Below are 18,241 nucleotides of genomic sequence, written 5' to 3' on the forward strand. Positions count from 1 at the left end.
CTCTCCTGCAGGGCTGCCAAGCTCGCGGCCCAGCCCTCCCCACTGGGCCTGGAAGTGAAGCTGCTGTTCCTGCCCCGGGCACTCACTTTCCCCCACACGCGCCTGGGCTCCCGGCCCCAGCTCCCCGATCCTTCTTCAATCCGGCCAGCATGGCTGGAAAAGGGCCTGGGACACCTGCCCCTCGGAGGAGCTCACTGCTGCCCCACCCCCCCACATCCCTGGCTGATGGCGGGTGCCCCGGCCCCAGGCAGGCCCCTACAGCTCAGCCAACCAGACCCCAAAGACCTAGACCCCGGAAGAGCTGGCCAGAGACCATCCTTTGAGAGTGGGGGAGGGAGCCGCTCGGAGGGGGTCCCACGAGGAAGCACCAGTGGCTGTCCCGCACCTTCCGCGAGTGGAGTCCTCGGGCGGCCACAACCACGGGGCAGGAGGACCACGCCACTGCCCTCCAACGGCCACGCTCCCGCCTCCACTCGCTCACCAGAGCAGAAGAGCCCAAGCATCTCACGCGAATTCTCATCAGCGTCGGACCCAAGAAAGATCCAGCGCCACATCCTGTATTGACTAAAAACCGGCAACGGGTAAGAACACGCCGCCTTCCACACCTGGAGGGGAACATGTGCGAACAGAGCACCGGGAACGACCCACGATCCACACCAGCCTGCCCTCCACGATGCCGCCGTTCCTGTCCTCATGGGAACGCTGCGGGCATGTCACCTAAACCGTGAGACAGACGTCCCTCAGCAAGTCCCCGGATCCATGGACAGCCCGGCTCACCGCATCCTCGCCTTCCCACGGGCCGCAGGGCTCCGGGGAACCCGCACGCCGTGTCCGCGCAGCCTCCTGCCAGCGTCCACACCGGGCCCGGCCGCCGCAATCCAGCTCCGCGATCCCCGCCGGAGCCACCTCCCCATGCTCGTCCCAGCCAAGGGGGCCTAAGGGCTGGCCGTGGATTCCCAGGGAGGGCAGGACGCACCGAAAGCAGGCGGAGACCTGGCTTAACCAGACAGACAGGTTGGCACAGCCGAGAACGGTGGTTTCCCAACCAGCCTGGGGACGGCAGCCGAGTCCGTCCCACAACCTCGAGATGCCGCAACGTGGGGGCCTCAGGGACGGTAGGAAAGACCCAGGAAGACAACAGAACAGCACCTGTTGGGGCCTGATCCCCAAGTTCCAAAAGGAAACAAGATTCCATCAACCAGTTCCTGGAGAAGACAGACCCTCAGCAGCCCCCACCCCGGCACAGCACACTGGCCCAGGCCCGGGGAAGCCCGGCTCCGCACACACAGAGGGTCACGGGTGACCCTGCAGGACAGACCGCCTGCAGCGTCCTCCCAGGCCCACTCACGCCTGCGGAAACAACTGGCTCCGGCCTCCCTGGCACCACCTCCCCAGTAAGACTCCCAGCCCGGGTCTCAGTGCGGGGAGCTGGGTCGCTCCCCCGAGTGCTCCCGGCCAGGTCAGGAGGATGGGGGGGAGGGAACCTGCAGATTCATACCCCTGACCCCCCCTCAGAGCACTGCACCTGTGCTCAACAACCCCACCAGCATCCACAAACTGCCTCTAGACAGAGCCGACCCTCCTGATACGGGGGGTCAGCTCTCGGAGAGAAGAGGGTACGGGGGTGACCGGCCCCTCTCTCTGGGACAGCAGGCTCACGCTGACCTGCTTTGACCTACTTGGCTCCCGCCCCTTCCCAGCTCCCTGGAGAGCCCATGAAGGGGGCAGAGGAAGAAAAAGAGACCACGTGTAAGGACAGGAGAGCCGGAGGACCCAGCTGGCCGGCTGGCTACGCACATCACCAACGGTCCCCACCTGCATGGGACAGGGAGGCACCGGCCTGCACAGCGCGGCTCGAAGGATCTCCGCGCACCTGCCTCTCCGCCTCGCTCATCCTTGATGACTGAGAGGACGGTCATCGGGGCAACTGGGGTGGGCATAAGGAGGGGCAGGGGTGTCGAGGCAGGTAGGGGCCCCGACCCTGGCCGAGGGCTGAGCTGCCTGACGGGGGCCTGTGTGCCTCCCAAGGTTCTCCACTCCGGGACCCCAGCACGTGTGCCATACCCGGGCACCACGGGCACTGCCTCACTTTCCCAGAGCACAGCCAGGTCCTACCCGGGGCTACAAGACGAGGGTCCCTGGAAGGGCACCCCTTAATAAAGGCAGACTCAGAGCCCAGGACACTGAGGTCAGAAGGGGCATCCCCCTCCAAGGCACCAAGGCCAGCTTCCCCCACATCACCTCCATGGTTGTTCTGGAAACCCGAGGTACTGGGTTCCCCTCCGCACCTCCCTCCCCAGGATGCATCACATAGCCTGTGGGAGCCTCTGGGCTGCAGGGCACGTCCTTCCGGGCCTGGTCCGCCGGCAGCAGCCACAGGTGGGCACAGAGCCCCCTTCCCTCGACGTTCCGCCTCAAGACAGCGCCCTCCCAGCCCCACGGCTGCTGTGCTGACCCTCACTCTCCAGGGTCATGGCGAGGTGGCTGGGGGGGAGGGGGGTCCAGCCTTTCCCTCCACTCCAGGGAGGCCCCAGCCTCCACCTCCAGCTGACCTGCTCCCAGACTTAGCTGCCCCTCTCCCATCCCGGGCCACTTCCACATCTGAGACTCCCGGAAACACCTGTCCCCCCAGGGCTCACCCCTCAGATGTTCCTCACCCCCCCGCCCCTGCCCCCCAGCACACCTGGTCCCTCACACCCGTGTGCTTTCATACCTGTCCCGGCTTCCTGGCTCAGAGGCCTGGTATCACCTCCCCGCCTCCCACCCTCTGGGCCCGCCCAGACCACTTCTACCAGTCCTTCCAGATTCAGTCACACAAAGGGGGGCAGGGAGGAGGAACGCTGTCAGGCCCTGTGGACAGGAGGGGTAAGCCAGGGTGGCGGCAGCCCGCGTCAGGTGCCCAAGCGCACGGCTGGCAGAGCGCCATCACACGGGGTCCCCATCAAGGTCCCGGCTTCCGTCGGGGCGGAAAGCTCAAGGGCGTCGGGACGGTGGAAAGAACCGAGTAAACAGAGGAGAGGGTCCCGCGTGCGTGAAGGCGGCTCCCGCAACCCGAGGGCCGGGCCTTCTCCGGTTCTGCGCACCTGAAGCCCAGAAGAAGAGAAAGACCCGGCCCCACACGAGTCTCCCCCGGCCCCACACACGCTGCCACGGACACTCGGCCCCACACGAGTCTCCCCCGGCCCCACACACGCTGCCACGGACACTCGGCCCCACACCCGCCTTCGCACCCAAGGCCACGCACCAAGAGGACGCCGTTGGCACAAATCGCCCTCCTCGTCCCGACACCACGCCGGCAGCGGCCGGCAGCACCTGCTCGTAGCCTCCGGCTCCCCCCGCCGTTCAGGGGGAAAGCGGGGCGCGTGGGAAGCCGGCCGCGGCTCCAGAGCCAGAACTCACAAGGACTCTGCAAACACTTGCGCAGTCTCCCTTCCTGCCGCTGGGGAGTGAAAGGTTCTGCTAACGAGACAACCGTCAACAAGGCCTCCTGGTCATCACGCAGACGCGCGGTTTTCAAGGCTCTGAGAGAACCGCGTAGGGGAAATCCATTCTTTTTATGTTTTTGTTAAAATGGCTTCTTTTTTTTTAACAAAACCTACTCGGAGAGAGTTCTCATTGGGGTTACGCGAGTGCACAAAAATAATCACACAGTACAGTTTATATCTCCTAATTACACGGAATTTAGGACAAAATACTCATGTAAGTGCTTCTGAAATACTTTATAAATAGGTCACAGTGGGCTCTCCTGGCGGACGGGGTGTCTGAGGCTCGCACCGCCGCAGAGCCGGCCTCCGTGCGTGGAGGGACCGGCGGCCGCAGGCGGGTCCCCACGCACGGGACACTCAGAATCCGGGGGCTCTCGGGATGGGAGCCCTGCCTCGGATTTGGGCATCCTGCAGGTGTGGCTCCATCCCAGCCCCCGCCTGTCACCACCGGAATGGGAAAAAGATGCAGAGAGACCAGGAAGCAAGGGAGCTTCCGTGCTGTAGGACTCCGTGCGGACACCTCACCAAGCTGTTTCCGCCCTCGGCAGGGCAGTCCGTTATTTAAAAGGACACACACCTGCCCGACTTGCAGGAAGCTGATCTGTGTACTGAGTCAGCTGGTGGGGGGCTGCCGTCCCAGGGCCTCGCCGGGGGACGATGGACTCATGACCCGCGTCACCTGCTCCAACACACCCGAAAGCCCCTGGGCAAGAGAGGGGCCTGCAGCAATGGGCCGCACCCGACAGACACTTCCGTCCCTCGCCCCACGGTCCCTCGCCCCACGGTCCCTCGCCCCATGGTCCCTCGTCCCGTCGCAGCCGCGGCGATCTGCAAAGTGCAGGGGGTGTGGAACCTGGGACAAAGGTACAACTCCGGCAGCACGGGCCTCCTCCAGATTTGGTAAATGCTGGAAAACCAACAGTCCATTTTCTGACGCAGCAGCAAGGGTTTTTTAAGTCTGGCATCAGAGAAGGTGAAGATGAAGCGGGATTTTGCAGGGGTGCGCTGGGAGGAGGGAGGACACAGTTCCCTGCCTTGTGGCCTGTGGGTCTGGGCACCTGGCTCCCTTTCTGGGACCCCCCGCCTTCTCCACCTGCGTCCCTAAACTAGAAACCTCGGGTCCTGAGCTGTCCGCAGACAGATGCTGCGGGCTCGCCCTCCCAAATGCTCAGATCTAGCCCCGCTGGGCCCTGGCCTCCCTCCTGGTCGGTTCTAGCCCTGGCTTTCCCTCCTCTGGGCACCCAGCCAAGCCGCCCCAGCCAGACCCAGCAAGAACAACCAGCAGACACCCACCAGCTGCAGCCCCAGGCCTGGGACACACACACGGACACACACGGACGGCAACCCAGGCCCAGGAGCACCACCTCCTCGGACAGGCACACTCCCCACCCCCAACCCCGCCTCAGCTCTCTGCTGGAAGACAAGGTATCCCACAGCAACCCGGGCGACACACAGACGGCAAGAAGAAGGGCCCGGACTCAGGGCTGCATCAGCCACACTCCAGGCTCAGCCCCTCCTGCCTAGAGGAGGAACCCAGGGCCCCCGCCCCCCGAGGTCTGCTCAGGCCCCCATGGCTGATGGAGACACGCCAAGGCCCTGGGTGCCAGTGGCCTCTAGAGTCACCCAGCCTCGTATCTCTCTGGCCGTGTGATCTTTTCTGAGACCCCTCACCTCTGCGCCAGGCTCACCAGCTGTCACGGGGGCCGTTACGGATAGAGGCCGTGGGTATGAAGCCTGGGCCACCTGCAGAGCCTCCAGGATCACTGTTCCCATCATCCGGCGGCATTTCAGTGTGAGCCTTCCTGAGCCTTCCCGCTGTTCTTTCCTTTGTGGTCCTGTGGTCCTGCCCTACCCTCAGCAAGGCTCCTGGTCCTCTCCGTAGGCGGTGACACAGGCTCCAGGGGGAGGGACAGCCCAGATTACGGAGGCCTCCCTGGCCCTGCCCAGTCCACGCCTCTGTTCCAGGGACCGCCCACTGGGCTGGCTTAGCTTGCAGAGGGCAGAGCAAGAGGGAGCTAGACCCTGGGCAGCTGCAGGTCCCTGTCCCCAAGCCCCCCGGCTCTGAGCGACAGACAGCGAGGCCAGGGAGAGCATTGGCACTGGGGCCCTTCCCGATCCAGCGCTCACCGGCCACGGGCGGCAGGCGCCTGCACAGCACGGCCAGGCCCAAACCTGCCCTCAAGGAGCCCACAGTCCCACGAGAGAGACCCACACCCTCCCACTGCGGTCAGGTGGTGGTGGGAGGGCCTGCTGGGGGCTGGCTCGGTGGGTCAGAGAGGAATCTGACACCCTAGCCTTCCCGTGAGGGCTGGGGAGGTGTGGGGAGGCCTGAGGCCCCTGGAGAGCGAGGGGGGCCCTCATGCATACACGCATGAAAGGGGCAGGTCCCCTCAAAAGCAAAGTTTAGCATCCACATAAAGCCCGTACGTGGGTAACTAAGAAGATAACTTCAACCATCTAAAACCCCTAAATGGACCCAAAAGGTGTGGCAGGCGGGACACAGACAAGGACACAGGCCCTAGGGCAGTGGAGCACCTTAGTTAGCCACTTACCAGGACCTCTCCAGCCCCACTGAACTCGTCTGCAAGGTGGGGACGGGGAAGCCCCTCCCAGCTTTGCTGTGGGGGGTGGCAGCCACCCAGTCACCCTCCCCTGGGGGATCCTCGGGCAGCTCTCCACACCCCCAACTCAGACCAGCCCCCCAGCATGCCATCCCTGCTTGGGCCACGTAAGGTGGGGTCCCCAGCATCCAAAGCTCCCCACACCCAAGAGGCTTCAGGGCTTTCTCAAAGATGGCAGTGACCCTGCTGGGGGGTAAAGGACGCTAGGACGGGGCTGTAGCTCCAGAAGGATTCCTCCCTGGAGCACCAGCTAAGCTGGCCCCTGGTCACTGCTCGGGCACCGGCTGTGTGCCCAGCCCTTGCCCCACATGATGGCCCCGCTCTGGTCCCTGCCCCGGGTCAGCAGGAGCTCTGCTTTAGCGGACAGGCTCGGTCACCAGCCCCACACACCCTAGCGAAGCCGAGACCCAGGCAAAGGCTTTAGCAGCCACCGGAACAGCATTCAGGCCATATCTAGGCTCTGCCCAGTTGCCCCTACATCTTGGGATGAGAAAGGCCCAGCCCGTGTGACAGTGGTGTGGGGCTCAGGGGCCTGACGGAGGACCCCAGGGAGAGGAAAGGGCCACTTCAAGAACTCCAGCCTCCCGCTTCCCCACCATGGGGGCATCTGGACTCTCACGCCCCCAGTGCAGCAGGAGCTACGGAGCTGGGGAAGACCCGGGCTGGGGCTTTTCGAGGAGGAGAAACCCGCTGGGGAGAGGCCGTGGCCCCCCCTCCCTGGGCCCCACGCAGCCTGGCCCACCCCACAGAGTCCCGGTTCTCCCCAGAACCAGGCAGGCTGCCTCACACAAACGCGAGCAGACCTCAACATCCAGGACACCCGTCACCCCCCTTCTGGAGGCCGTGCCTCCCGCGCACACCGGGGAGATGCCCGGCGGCACCTCGCGCTCCCCCCCGTCGGTGGGGGGTGGTGATGCCAGGCAGTCCTGAGGTGTCCACCGTCCCCCTGCCCTCGCCCCGGTCAGGTTGCTGGGGCCCATCTCCCAGGGCCCCCCAGCGACGGTGCTCAGCGGAGGCTGCGAGGCGCCCGCGCCCCTTGTGACCCGCACCGACCCTCTGCCTCTAGGCTCTCCCACCAGGGGCTCGCCCTTGGGACACAGGCAGGCCGGGCGGCCAGGGCGGGGGCAGGATGGCCCCTGCGGCCTCCCCTCCCCTCCCAGGCCTCACTCCAACCGCGCCGGCGGCCCCACCCAGCCGGGCCGCCCAGGGCTCTCTGGTGGCTGACTCAGCTCACTTCCTCTCCACCGACCGCCGCTCGGCAGGCTGGCCTCAGGGACCGGGACTCGTTCGGTTCTACCCTCTGATCCGGCACTGGGTCCCCGCTGCTCTCCCTCCTCCCCCTCCTCCTCCTCCTCCTCGAGGAACGTCAACCCGCTCGCCGCCCCTCGCACCGCGCGTGCACACGTGCACACACACAGACGTTCACACCTTCCCTTCACTTGCTCGCAGAGTACGTGTGCTGTGACTCACACATCTGCCCGCATCCCCCAGCTCTGGCTCTGGACAAAGTATTCCTTTTCCTCCCGCTGCAGGATGTGCCCAGCAGGCCGCTGTATGCTCAACGCGCGCGGCAGGACCGGGCCGGGCCGGGTACGCGCCGCTGCCCAGGATACGCTCAGAGGGGCCTTGAGGGGGCGCATGGCCTCAACCCCCGGAACCAGGGGGCAGTGTCGGTCGGGACAGCGGGGCGTCCTGCTTCTGGGATGCGACGCCCTTCACCACCACAGGCGCGCGCCGCCGAGCGGATTTAGCGGGAACCCGGTGGGCGGCTCGACAGCCTGGTTCTTCTGAGAGAGTCTGAGTTCGGGGACATGACAGGTTGGTGTGTGTTTCTCACTATTTAAGCTGCTTCAGAGGTTTAGATACCAAACTCCCAGGGTGCCTGGGGGGCTCAGTGGTTAAGCGTCTGCCTTCAGCTCGGGTCCTGATCCCAGGATCCTGGGGTCGAGCCCCACATCAGGCTCCCTGCTCGGTGGGAAGCCTGCTTCTCCCTCTCCCACTCCCCCTGCTTGTGTTCCTGCTCTTGCTGTGTCTCTGTCACATAAATAAATAAAATATTTTTAGAAAAATAAAAATAAGAAAATAAATGCCAAGCTCCCCAGCCAGGGGCCGACACCAACACGTGTCCTCCGGTCTCTGCCACGGAGCGTCCTCGGAGCAGGGGGAGCCCTCCACTCCAACCCCCCCGCTCTGGGCAGGAGGACCGAGGCCAGGCCGGCCTTTGCTGGTCCCGCCAGGCTCACCCCGGCGGTGCAGCTCGGGCTCCCCTCCAGGTAGACATGCGCGCCCTAGACTACAGCTGCCAGGCAGCCACGCCGGACAGCCACGACCCCCAAGCGATTCCAGCCGTCCCAGAGCTCTGCTGCCTCCGAAGCTGCCTGTTGCATAGGACCTAGCAGGCCCCAAAACGTCAACCCAGATAGAAGGGGCAAAAAGGACCTGGGATGAGGGCACTCCATGGGGCCGCCAGGGGAGCAGGGTGACAGGTAGATGGTGGCACGACGCTACCCACCGGGTCCCCAGGCTTCACTCCCAGGAAGGGCCACTAGGGGACAACAGCACCTCCAGCCCCACAGAGCCCCCCGCCAGTTCCACCAGCTTCCTCAGCTCCCCCGCGGACGCAGGCTGGGTGGGAAGGCCAGAGCCCCCCGGGGCCACAGCGGGAGCTCACCCACGAGCGAGAAAACAAGGCCAGCCCCTCCCGGAGCCAGACCCCCTGCGTGGGGAAGAGCACAGTGACGGCGCAGACAGGACGGTGGGCACGGCACGGCCGCCCACCCGTGTGCCCACTCCAAGCGACAGTTCTCATCAGTGCCCCACTCGCCCACTGTCCTGTCCCGCTTCCTCTCCAACAGGGACAGCTGCCGCCTTCTTCCTAGCCTGCCCAGCCGGCTGCTCGCCTCTTCAGAAACCTACCCCGCCCCCAACCCCGTGGCTGCACTCGGGCCTCCCCAGCCCAGGGACCCCAGCGCCAGCCCCTGCCCATCCCCTCAAGCCTGCAGACCACGTACAGCTCCCCAGCTTCAGGGAGCCGGAGCCTTCTCTACCTCCCCGCCCCCTGCCTGGCTCTGAAGCCTCCAGCGGAAGCCCTTCTCCCTGCCAACAGGCCCCACACGTGCCGCAGACAGACCCCACACAGGGATGGAAGCCGACTCGAGCCTCGCTTCTCTCCTTCCCAGAAAGGAAAGTGGTCTCTGGGCACAGCGGCTGCTCTGCCGTCGTCGCCCCCCCGCCCAGCCCGCGCAGGTGTGAGTTCGGAGGTGGAAAAGTGCGCCAAGCCCGCCAGGCCCTGCCAGGATCCTGGTCCAAGATGCAGCGGAGCGCGAGTCTGCTCCCCGGCCTTCTCTTCATGCTGCCGAGGCCAGACCTCTGGGCCATGTTCAAAGCCGGCCCTGCTTTCACATTTCAAAAGCATGCCAAGTCTGTGCCCATCCCCGTGGGGCCGGCTGACCGGGCACAGCTGGGGGCCCCCGTTCTCCTCTTTCCCTCTCCCCGCAGGCCACAGGCCTTCTTGCAGACGGGACGCCCCGTGACCCCCCGGGGGCCTGAGCTCTGACAGGGCACCAGGCCCCACCCAGTGAGCGGGAACCGGACACGCACGCTGCGTCCGGGCCCATAAAGCTCCTCCCCAAGGCCAGGATGACAACGGTGACCCCGCTCCGCGCACATACCAAAAAGGAACGATTTTGGAAACGCACGGCCAACGGGGAGCCCGTCTCCCACCGCGGGACAGGGGTTTATTGATCAGGGAGAAGAGGAGGCCGGCGTACCCACGTGGTAAGGAGCAGACTGTATCGTCAGGATGAACTCGCGTGTCCCTGAGCGCGGACACAGATGGAGACTCACAGACATCGTCAGAGGCGCGCAGAGACCCACAGTTAGAGTACTCGAGTGGGCTCCTGCTCCGGCTGCCTCTAGCTGCCGAGGCAGAGAGAACCACGCCCCCAGCAGCAAATGCGCCTGGCGCCCAGACCCCGGGTCCTGACACTGTGCTCCAGCATGGGGAGCAGCCCAGCATGGGGGGGGGGGGGCAGGACGTGACCCCGGGTCCTGACCCCGAGCTCTGGCAGGGGTGGGCCCAGCGCAGTGCTGGGGCAGGCCGTGACCCCAGGGCTGGACCCCATGCTCTGGCAGGAGCAGCTGACTGCAGGGCTGGGGCAAGACGTGGGCAAGGTGAGCCTAGAGCCACCTGCGGAGCCAGGGAGTGGGACGTGCTCACCCCCCACCAGAATGGGGGCCGGGGCCGGAACAAGTCCTCCAACAAGAAAAATAACTCAAAACACAGAACGAGACCGGATTCTGCCCTGATACAAGAGAGACTGAATAAATTAGTAAATGGGGAGAAGACACTAGGCTCCCACACAGAAAAATTCCCAATAAAGGAGAAACTTGGCCCCGGAGGGGCTGGGGCAGGACCCCCCTGTGTGCACATGACCCCCCCGTGTCCGTGCACACAGACCCCCTTCAAAGGGCAGCATGGACGGGGGAGAGAGGAGCTTCACAGAGAAGCCTGACCGACGTGCCCACGGCAGCCCTGCGACTGTGGCCGACAAGGTCGGCACCTCAGTGGTCAGTGAGGCGGACAGCAGGTGCTCCAATGCAGTGGGAGGAGAGGGCACTGCCCCGGAGGGCTTCCTCCTAACCCTGAGACCCCAGTTCAGCCCCAAGAAAAACATCCAAATTCCAACAGAGGAATTCCAGGTGTCTGAACAAATTCCAACATAGAGGGACCCTATCATTTCCCTAATGCTTCTCCGGCCTGTCAGGGTCATCAGAAAGCAGAAAAGTCTGAGAAACCGTCCCAGCCCAAAGGAACCTCCGGAGCCAGAGCCCAGATGGGGTCCTGAGGTAGGAAAAAGATTTCACATTCAAACTAAGGATATCTAAAGCCCGACTTGAGTTAATAACGTGTCAACGCTGGTTCACCAATTTTAACACTGTTTCGCACTAACAAGATACTAACACCAGAAGAGCCTGCAGGACCCCCGAGTGTGTAGAAACCTCGGCTGCAGCTGTGTAAGTTTCTGTGTATCTAACACCGATCTATAAAATACGGTCTATTAAAAAGCCAACAAACGACGTGCCACGTCACGCGGCGCGGACAGGGCTCCAGGCATCCCATCACCCACAGCCAGACCAGCCCTGCCCTTGAGCCGCTCCAAAGGACACAGTGAAGTTTCAAAACCAACCAATCGTAGGATAACCATCGAGGGACAGAAACGGTGCGGATGTGGGGGAGAGAGCCTCATGGACCCACGCCCACCCAACCCCCGACCTGCAACCATTCACCCCCCACACACACACTGTCCCCAAAGAGCCCAGCAGAAAATGAAAAGGAAGGCCCCTGCCCTCCAGCAGCACAGAAGGCAGGTGAGTCAACAGGCAAGCCCGCGCAGGGTGGCCCGCACGAGGGCACCACGGCCCATGAGGTCCTAACCCTGTGGGAAGGGGAAAACCAGGAAGGCTTCCTGGAGATGATGGGTATGCAAATGGCTTGAGGTCCCTGCACACAGTGGATAAGCCACAGCGACAGAAGGGGCAGCTACGGGCTCAGACCCCTGGTACCTGGAGAGGCAAGGGGAGCCCACGGAGCCTGTAAGAAAGGCGGTCCAGGGTGCCTGGGTGGCTCAGTGGGTTAAGCCACTGCCTTCAGCTCAGGTCATGATCTCAGGGTCCTGGGATCAAGTCCCACATTGGGCTCTCTGCCCAGCAGGGAGCCTGCTTCCCTCTCTCTCTCTGCCTGCCTCTCTGTCTATTTGTGATCTCTCTCTGTAAAAATAAATAAATAAAAATTAAAAAAAAAAAAAAGAAAGGCGGTCCAGGGTCCCGTGGTGCCAGGGAAGAAGGCCACACTTCAGGAAAGGCCCCCACGGCTACACACGGCCACACAGATGAAAGGCCTCCTCTCGGCCAGCGGACCCCACCTCGGAGGCAGGGATGAGGGGTGACCGACTGCGGAGGGACACAGGGTTTCTTTCTGGGGTGACGGAAATGCTCTAAAATCTGATTGTGGTGACGGCTGCACAGTTTCGTGAATATGCTAAAACCCGGTGAATCGCACTCAACGGGCGGTTGGCAAGACATGTAAAGACGCCTCAATGAAGATATTTTAAAAACAGCCGCCTCTCCGCCTGCAGCGCCCTGCCCCCTCCCTGTGGAAGCCCAGCCGCCCCCGGATCCTGCAGCTCCCCCAGCCAGGCTCCCGGGACCTGGAGCACCCCCACCCCAGGGCACAGCCGGGCACCCCAGCCTGTGCTGAGGCCACATTTCACTTCCCCAAGGCTTACAGACTGGGGAGCTGGAGCAGAGAAGGGCAGAAGCAACACTGGAGTAGCGGGGAGGGGTGGCGTGAGGAGGCACTTCCCTAACCGGGGCTCAGGCCGGCCTGGCTGGGGAAGGGAGCAAAGTTGCGCCAGACAGAGGGCTCTGGCAGCCCTGCAGGCACCTGGGGCAGAAGGGGGCGGAGGGGAGGGAGAGAGGGGGGACGGGAGGCTCAGAATGGAGGCTGGCAGGGCTGGGGAGAGACTCCTGCCTCCTCACGCCATGTGCTCACCCCAGACACCCCAGACACCCCCAAGCCCCTGCTGCCCACAGGGGGACGGGCTAGAAGCAGAGTGCTTTCCACTGATGGCGGGAACCTGCCTGAGAGAGGGGAGCTGCCCCCCCCCACCTCTGGAGCCCTTGACAGTGCCCAGCACACTGGGTTTCTCATCCCCACAGATTAGCCTGGCTCTGGTGGCACAGAGGAGTTCGGGTAGCGCCCCCTCCCCATCCCTCATTCCAGAGGCACAGATAACAACTCACTGACCACAGTGCTTTACGGTTTCCAAGCACCCTCACTTCAGAGGGGAGAAATAGGGCCCCTGGTGTCCCGTATCTTTCTTCCCAAATCTGGGGCTGAGCCCTGAGAGAGGCAGAAGCCCTGACTCCAGCCACAGCCAGCAAACACCAGCCCGTGCTGGGGACGACGAGCACCTGCCCACTGGCCATCTCCCCCCGCCCCTCCTCCTTGGAGAAGCCGGCCGGCCCATTCTATGGATGGCAGAATGCTCTCAAACCTCTGGTTTCTGTATCCTACACCAAGACCCTTGTTTACAGGTGACCAAACCCAGGCCCAGAGAGGTTAAACGCCTTGCCCAAGAACACACAGCAGCAAGATCAAGTTTTCTGCACCTCACCTCCCTGCTACAGGTTAGGAACAGAGACCGGTCCAAAGCTGACTGCCACTCACCGGCCTGTGGCCTCCGGGAGATTACTTTTCTGAGATGAGCTTCCTCATCTGTGCGATGGAGCTAGTAAGAGCACCCACCTCCGGTTACAAAGACCAATCCTACAAAGCGCTCAGAAGGCCGGCAGGCCTGGGGTCAGGGACGCCCTCGTTACTGCCGCGTGCTAGACGGCAGAAAGCCTTCCCACCACGACTCTCGACCGATCGCTCACACCGCTCTCACGGACCCCCAGAAACGGAACTGGACTTGCCACAGGGGCTACCGGGGAGGCGGTGAGGTCAGGAGCCTTGCAGCCAAACAACCCAGGTTCCAATCCCAGCCCTGAGACTTATCTAAATGGGGGCACAGACCAGCCCACCTCTCTGGGCCTCGGTTTCTCCCACTGGGGTGGAAGGGGGACAGTGCGTGGAGAACACCTGTCCCACACCTGATGTCCCACGCTGGTCTCAGTGCTTTCTGTCACTGTTCGCAGAGTTTCTGTGAATGGCCAGTACTCCCTGTCTTCCAGGGTGACCACAGGGGACTTCAGTCACAGGCCTCAAACATGATCACAACCCGGTCAGAACTCAGACGCCAGACAAGGTCAATGACAGCCCTCAGGAGGGGCCAGTCACCGGTGCAGAAGGAGGGGCCCAAAGTCTCCCCCCAGCCCCTCCGTGCGGCCGCACGCAGACACCGAAGGAGGAAGGAAGGTGGTTTTCTCGAATCAGGGAACCCTCCTCTGGCTCCACCTCTGTAAGGAAAGTCTGAGCGACCTCCCTTGAAGTTCTCAAGTTACCCGATTACATTTCTTGACCTCGCCAGTCAGCCGACTCCCAACCTGGGGCAGGGCTGTGCCTCCCACCGCTGGTCCCTCAACCACCATCATCTTCAGCGACCCAGGTCTCCTCCCGCGCCCGCCAGCCACACCGGACTGTCAGGGTCTTGACCTCTTCCCCCTCTGTGTGGGGTATTTTCGAGATTCTGCCCAGGATGAAGACCCAGCGAGAGTCCCCACTGCCACACTGCCGAAGGGCCACGGAAGAAACCAGCCCGAAACCACCGCAGGGCCAAAGAGCCCCCAAGTCCACTTCCAGCCCCCCCACCCCAGAGACCTTCCTCCAGGCACCTCGGGAGTGGACACATTCTCCGGGAGCGGCTTCCCAGGGGCGCCCTGTCTGGGCTGAGCACACAGACGCCACCTCCCCAGCAAGTGCAGCCGCATCCCTCCCACTACTCACCTCCACAGCCCACGTCTCATCTCCCCCAGTCCGCCGGGACGCCCCAAACCCCAGCGCGGTCAGAGCTCCCACGGGGCGGCAAGCGCGCCCGGAAATGGTCTCCCGTGCTCGGGGCGACAGGTGCCGCAGCCGCTGGACGCGAGGCAGGCAGAAGCTCAGAGAAGGGGTCGCCGGGCCACACCGCCGGCCGCCGGTGTCTTCCTTCCCAGCTAGTACACGCTCTGTGCTGACAGGGGCTCCAGAAATGCTCAGCACGTCCCCAGCACGGCCGCCAGACGGGACCCCATCCCGACACACAATAGAGGCCGGACATCAGAGGTGAGGGGCGCCAGCAGGGCCGCCCCCGCAGAGGAGCCGCTGGCTGGAGCCCAGGCCGCGCCAGGATGGGAACTCCATTCCCTCACAGGCTCGTGTGGCTCCAGCCCCCAGAGGGAAACAGCCCAACCACAACACGGGGGGAGCTGAAAGGGATCCACTGGGGCCCACGAGGTGACGGGGTGCCGAAGGCATGGCCACACCACGGACGCGTCAAGGGGTCCCCTCTGTTCGCCGATGACACGGATTTCACCAAGAGCGGCCCGGGACTGGGGCTGGCGTCTGTCACATCTGGAACGTCGCTGTGACCCACAGAGGACGGGCTGCAGGCTCACAGCCTCTCCTGGCAACAGGGTTCACTGGGCTCTAACAGCACCGTTTCATTGTGCCTGAACCGCGATTGTATCCTGTTCTGTCGTAGAGCAGAAATGGTGATTCAGGAAAAACAGGCCTGATTCTCCCCCTCGTTTCCAGCTGGTGAGGGTGAGGCCCAGGAAGCACAGGGACTGCCGGTCACTGGGCGCTGCCAACCACTGGTCCCCTGACACCCACTCCTGGCTGGAGTGACAGATAAAAGGGCACTGAGGGGAGCCTTGCAGGCTGGTGGTCTGGGGAGAGACCACCTGGTTTCTCCTCCATGAGGGGTCCCTCGGCCACCTCCAGAGAAACCCAGAATAAACAGGTTGCCAGGGCTAGAGCCCAGCAGACCACAAGTTTAAGACTTTCCCAGTTTCCAGGAAATGCCTTTCCCGAGTGCAAACACACAGACATCACAAGGACAGGCCCTGCCCGTCCACAGGCCGCACCACTGGGACAGCCACACCCCACACCTCATCAGCCAGGGCAGCGGAGGGGGAAGAAGGGCAGAGGCCCCACGGACCCCCACCTCCCAGCCCCCGGGACCAAGGTGGCACCCCCACCCCCTGCCATGAGTCCAGCACTGTCCAGACTGCGGAGGTTCAAGGCCCCTGCCCTGCAGTCACAAAGTGCTCCAGAAGGACCAGCACCATGCCCAGGACAGGGAGAAGGCCAGCCAAGCCAAGCCCCCTACCTGGGCCACGCAGAGGGTTTTTGAGGGTCTGCAAGCAGGAAGGTGGGACAGGGTTCTTTAGGTCCCCAACCCAAGGAATCCCAGCTAACAACGGTGGGATGTGCTTCCCTCCCAGCACAGGGCAGGGGCGAGAGCCGGAACACGCTCACCCAGGGGGATGATGTGTGGTCAAATGCGCCCGGGACACAAGTGGGGCAATCAGGGAAACTGGCTGCCCGGGGGGCAGAGGGCACTGCCAGCCTCGCCAGGGTGTTCTGATCTCTGCCCTGGGTGTGCCTGGCCAGCAGGTGGCCTACAACACCTCCTCTAATGCTTGTATCAGCCCCCTTCTCCCTTTACTGCTGGGGAAAATGAGGACAGGGAGGTGCAATGCCTTCCTGCCCAAGGTCACAGGGCATGTGCACCAGAGGCAAGTCTCCGAAGTTGTCTCTTAACTAGTGCATAGCCCTGCCCCCGCCCATCCTGCCAGGCCCAGACTTAAAACAACCGCCAGAGCTGGGCCACTATGGGGCCTGGGACCCAACAGCCACGACTTTTGTGTGCGGGAAATTTCCTCCACAGGAAGGTATTTCCTCCGCTGCCTGCATAGGGAAGGCAAGAAAAGATTCCCATCCTGCAAAAGATCTCCCCCAAAATGAATTTTCCCTGCGTCTGGAAATTCAGGACTGGCAACAACCCCTAGAGCAACCAGGCTTCAGGGGCAGCCACGGAGGTCTCCAGCCCTGGGGCCTGCCGCTCCTCCCGCCACAGAGCCACTGTCAGGGGCAGGTGAGCCCGCCCACCTGTCTCTGGCTCCCCTTCCTCCGCAGCTGTAGGCCTGGACAGGGGTGCCGGTTCTGCTCTGAGCAGGTGGGGACCCCAGGCTGGGGGCCGCCACACTCCGCCTCCTGGCCTGCAGGCGGCCCGGGTCCCCGCAGAGCCCCACTAGCTAGAAGTCACAAACAAAGGGAGAGCAGCCAAGGCAGAAAGAGGGGTACGGGGAAGGGGCGAGTGGCCACAACTTTTTGGCGGGGTCGTTTCTGGGGTGGCGGGCTCCCTCCTCCTCTCCTGTGTCCCCGGGGAGTGGGTTCCACGACGACGTTCGCCCGCCGAGCCCCTGTCTCCGCCGAGCTTCGGCGACCAGCAGCACCCCAGCCCGGGCCCCGCGCCCGCGGGACGTCCTCCTCTCCCAGGCCGGTCGGGCGCCGGGGGCCGCGGGGCGCGCGCTCGAGGGGGGCGGCCGTGACGCGCGCTCCGGCCCCGCGCGGGACCTGGGGGCGTGTGTGCGGGGCGCGCCCGCGCGGGGCCCTTCTAGGAGGGCCGCTGGCTCCGGGCACCGGAGGAGCGTGGCCGAGCGCGCGGGGTCGCGGCCGGGCCGGCCCGGGCCGGAGCGGGTCCGTGTGTCCGCGAGGTCCGTGTGGGCGTCCGCGCGCGCGCCGCTTACCCTGCGCGGAGATCGGAGCCAACTCTCATTCACCCGCTGCCGCGGCGCTCCCCTCGCCGGCCGCCGGCCGCGCTGCACCTGCCGCCCGCCCGGGAGCCCACGGCGCCGGGGAGCCGGGAGGAGGCGGCCCCGCGGGTCCGGGCCACGAGCGCGGAGGCGGCGGCGGCGGCGGCGGCGCCAGGTCGCGCGCTCGCGTCCCGCTGCGCGGAGTCTGCGCGCTCCGGCCCGGCCTGCGCAGCCGCCGCCCCGCCCCGCGCCTGGCCCCGCCCCGCACGCCGCCCCGCCCCGCGCCTCGCCCCGCCCTCCCGGCGCGGCGGGCTCCTGAGCCCGCGGGAGCGCGCCTGTCCCGGCGGGGCGGCGCGCGCGCTCACGCTCGGTCACGCGGCGCCACCTTTGTTTGGGTGGCCCACGTGCGTCCCCGCCGCCTGCACCCACGCGCACGCGCAGCGGCTCCTCCGCGCGAAGGCCGCGGCCACGCGTTCCCGCGCTCCGTCGCGGCGAGAGCCTCGGGTGCAGGCACGCACGGGCACGCACGGGCACGCACGCTGCTGTCACCTCGCCGGGGCCCGCGCGCCGCACAGCCCGGGGACGCGCCGGGGCCGCCGCGGGTCCGAGACGGTGCTGTGCGGCCGGTGGCGACCCGCACCCCATGGGGAACGCCCTTCCCGTGACCGCCGCTGCTGGCCCACGGCCGGGGGAGGGGGTGCGCGCTCCCCCTGGACCCCGGCGCCCGGCGGGGCGCCCCCATGCCCGGGGGCGCTGCCTGGCCTCAGGGCCTGGGCCTCTGGGTCGTCCCCGCTTTCTCCAACTCTCACCCTCGTTGAAGGGAGCCGCGCCAGCGCCCCTCCGCACTCCTGCGTCTCTCCAGGCACCACCCAGTGGGGTCCCGCTCTACGC

General features: G+C 64.8%; 1 protein-coding gene across 2 annotated transcripts in view; it reads right to left on the bottom strand.

Moving 5' to 3' along the window:
• GRAMD4 (GRAM domain containing 4) overlaps positions 1 to 17,466 on the bottom strand; it is a 72,366-nt gene extending 54,900 nt beyond the window's left edge. Inside the window, exon 1 of one of the 2 annotated variants that reach the window (XM_044226839.1) lies at positions 17,345 to 17,466. In XM_044226839.1, coding sequence (XP_044082774.1) covers positions 17,345 to 17,373 — 29 coding nt within the window. In that variant the 5' untranslated portion in view covers positions 17,374 to 17,466. Of the gene's footprint in view, positions 1 to 2,713; positions 2,724 to 17,344 lie in introns of those variants that run through there. The other variant, XM_044226840.1, reaches the window with a different exon arrangement.
• Positions 17,467 to 18,241: the final 775 nt, after the last annotated feature.

The sequence above is a fragment of the Neovison vison genome, chromosome 12 (genome assembly GCF_020171115.1).
Source record: "Neovison vison isolate M4711 chromosome 12, ASM_NN_V1, whole genome shotgun sequence".
NCBI classification, from domain to species: domain Eukaryota; kingdom Metazoa; phylum Chordata; class Mammalia; order Carnivora; family Mustelidae; genus Neogale; species Neogale vison.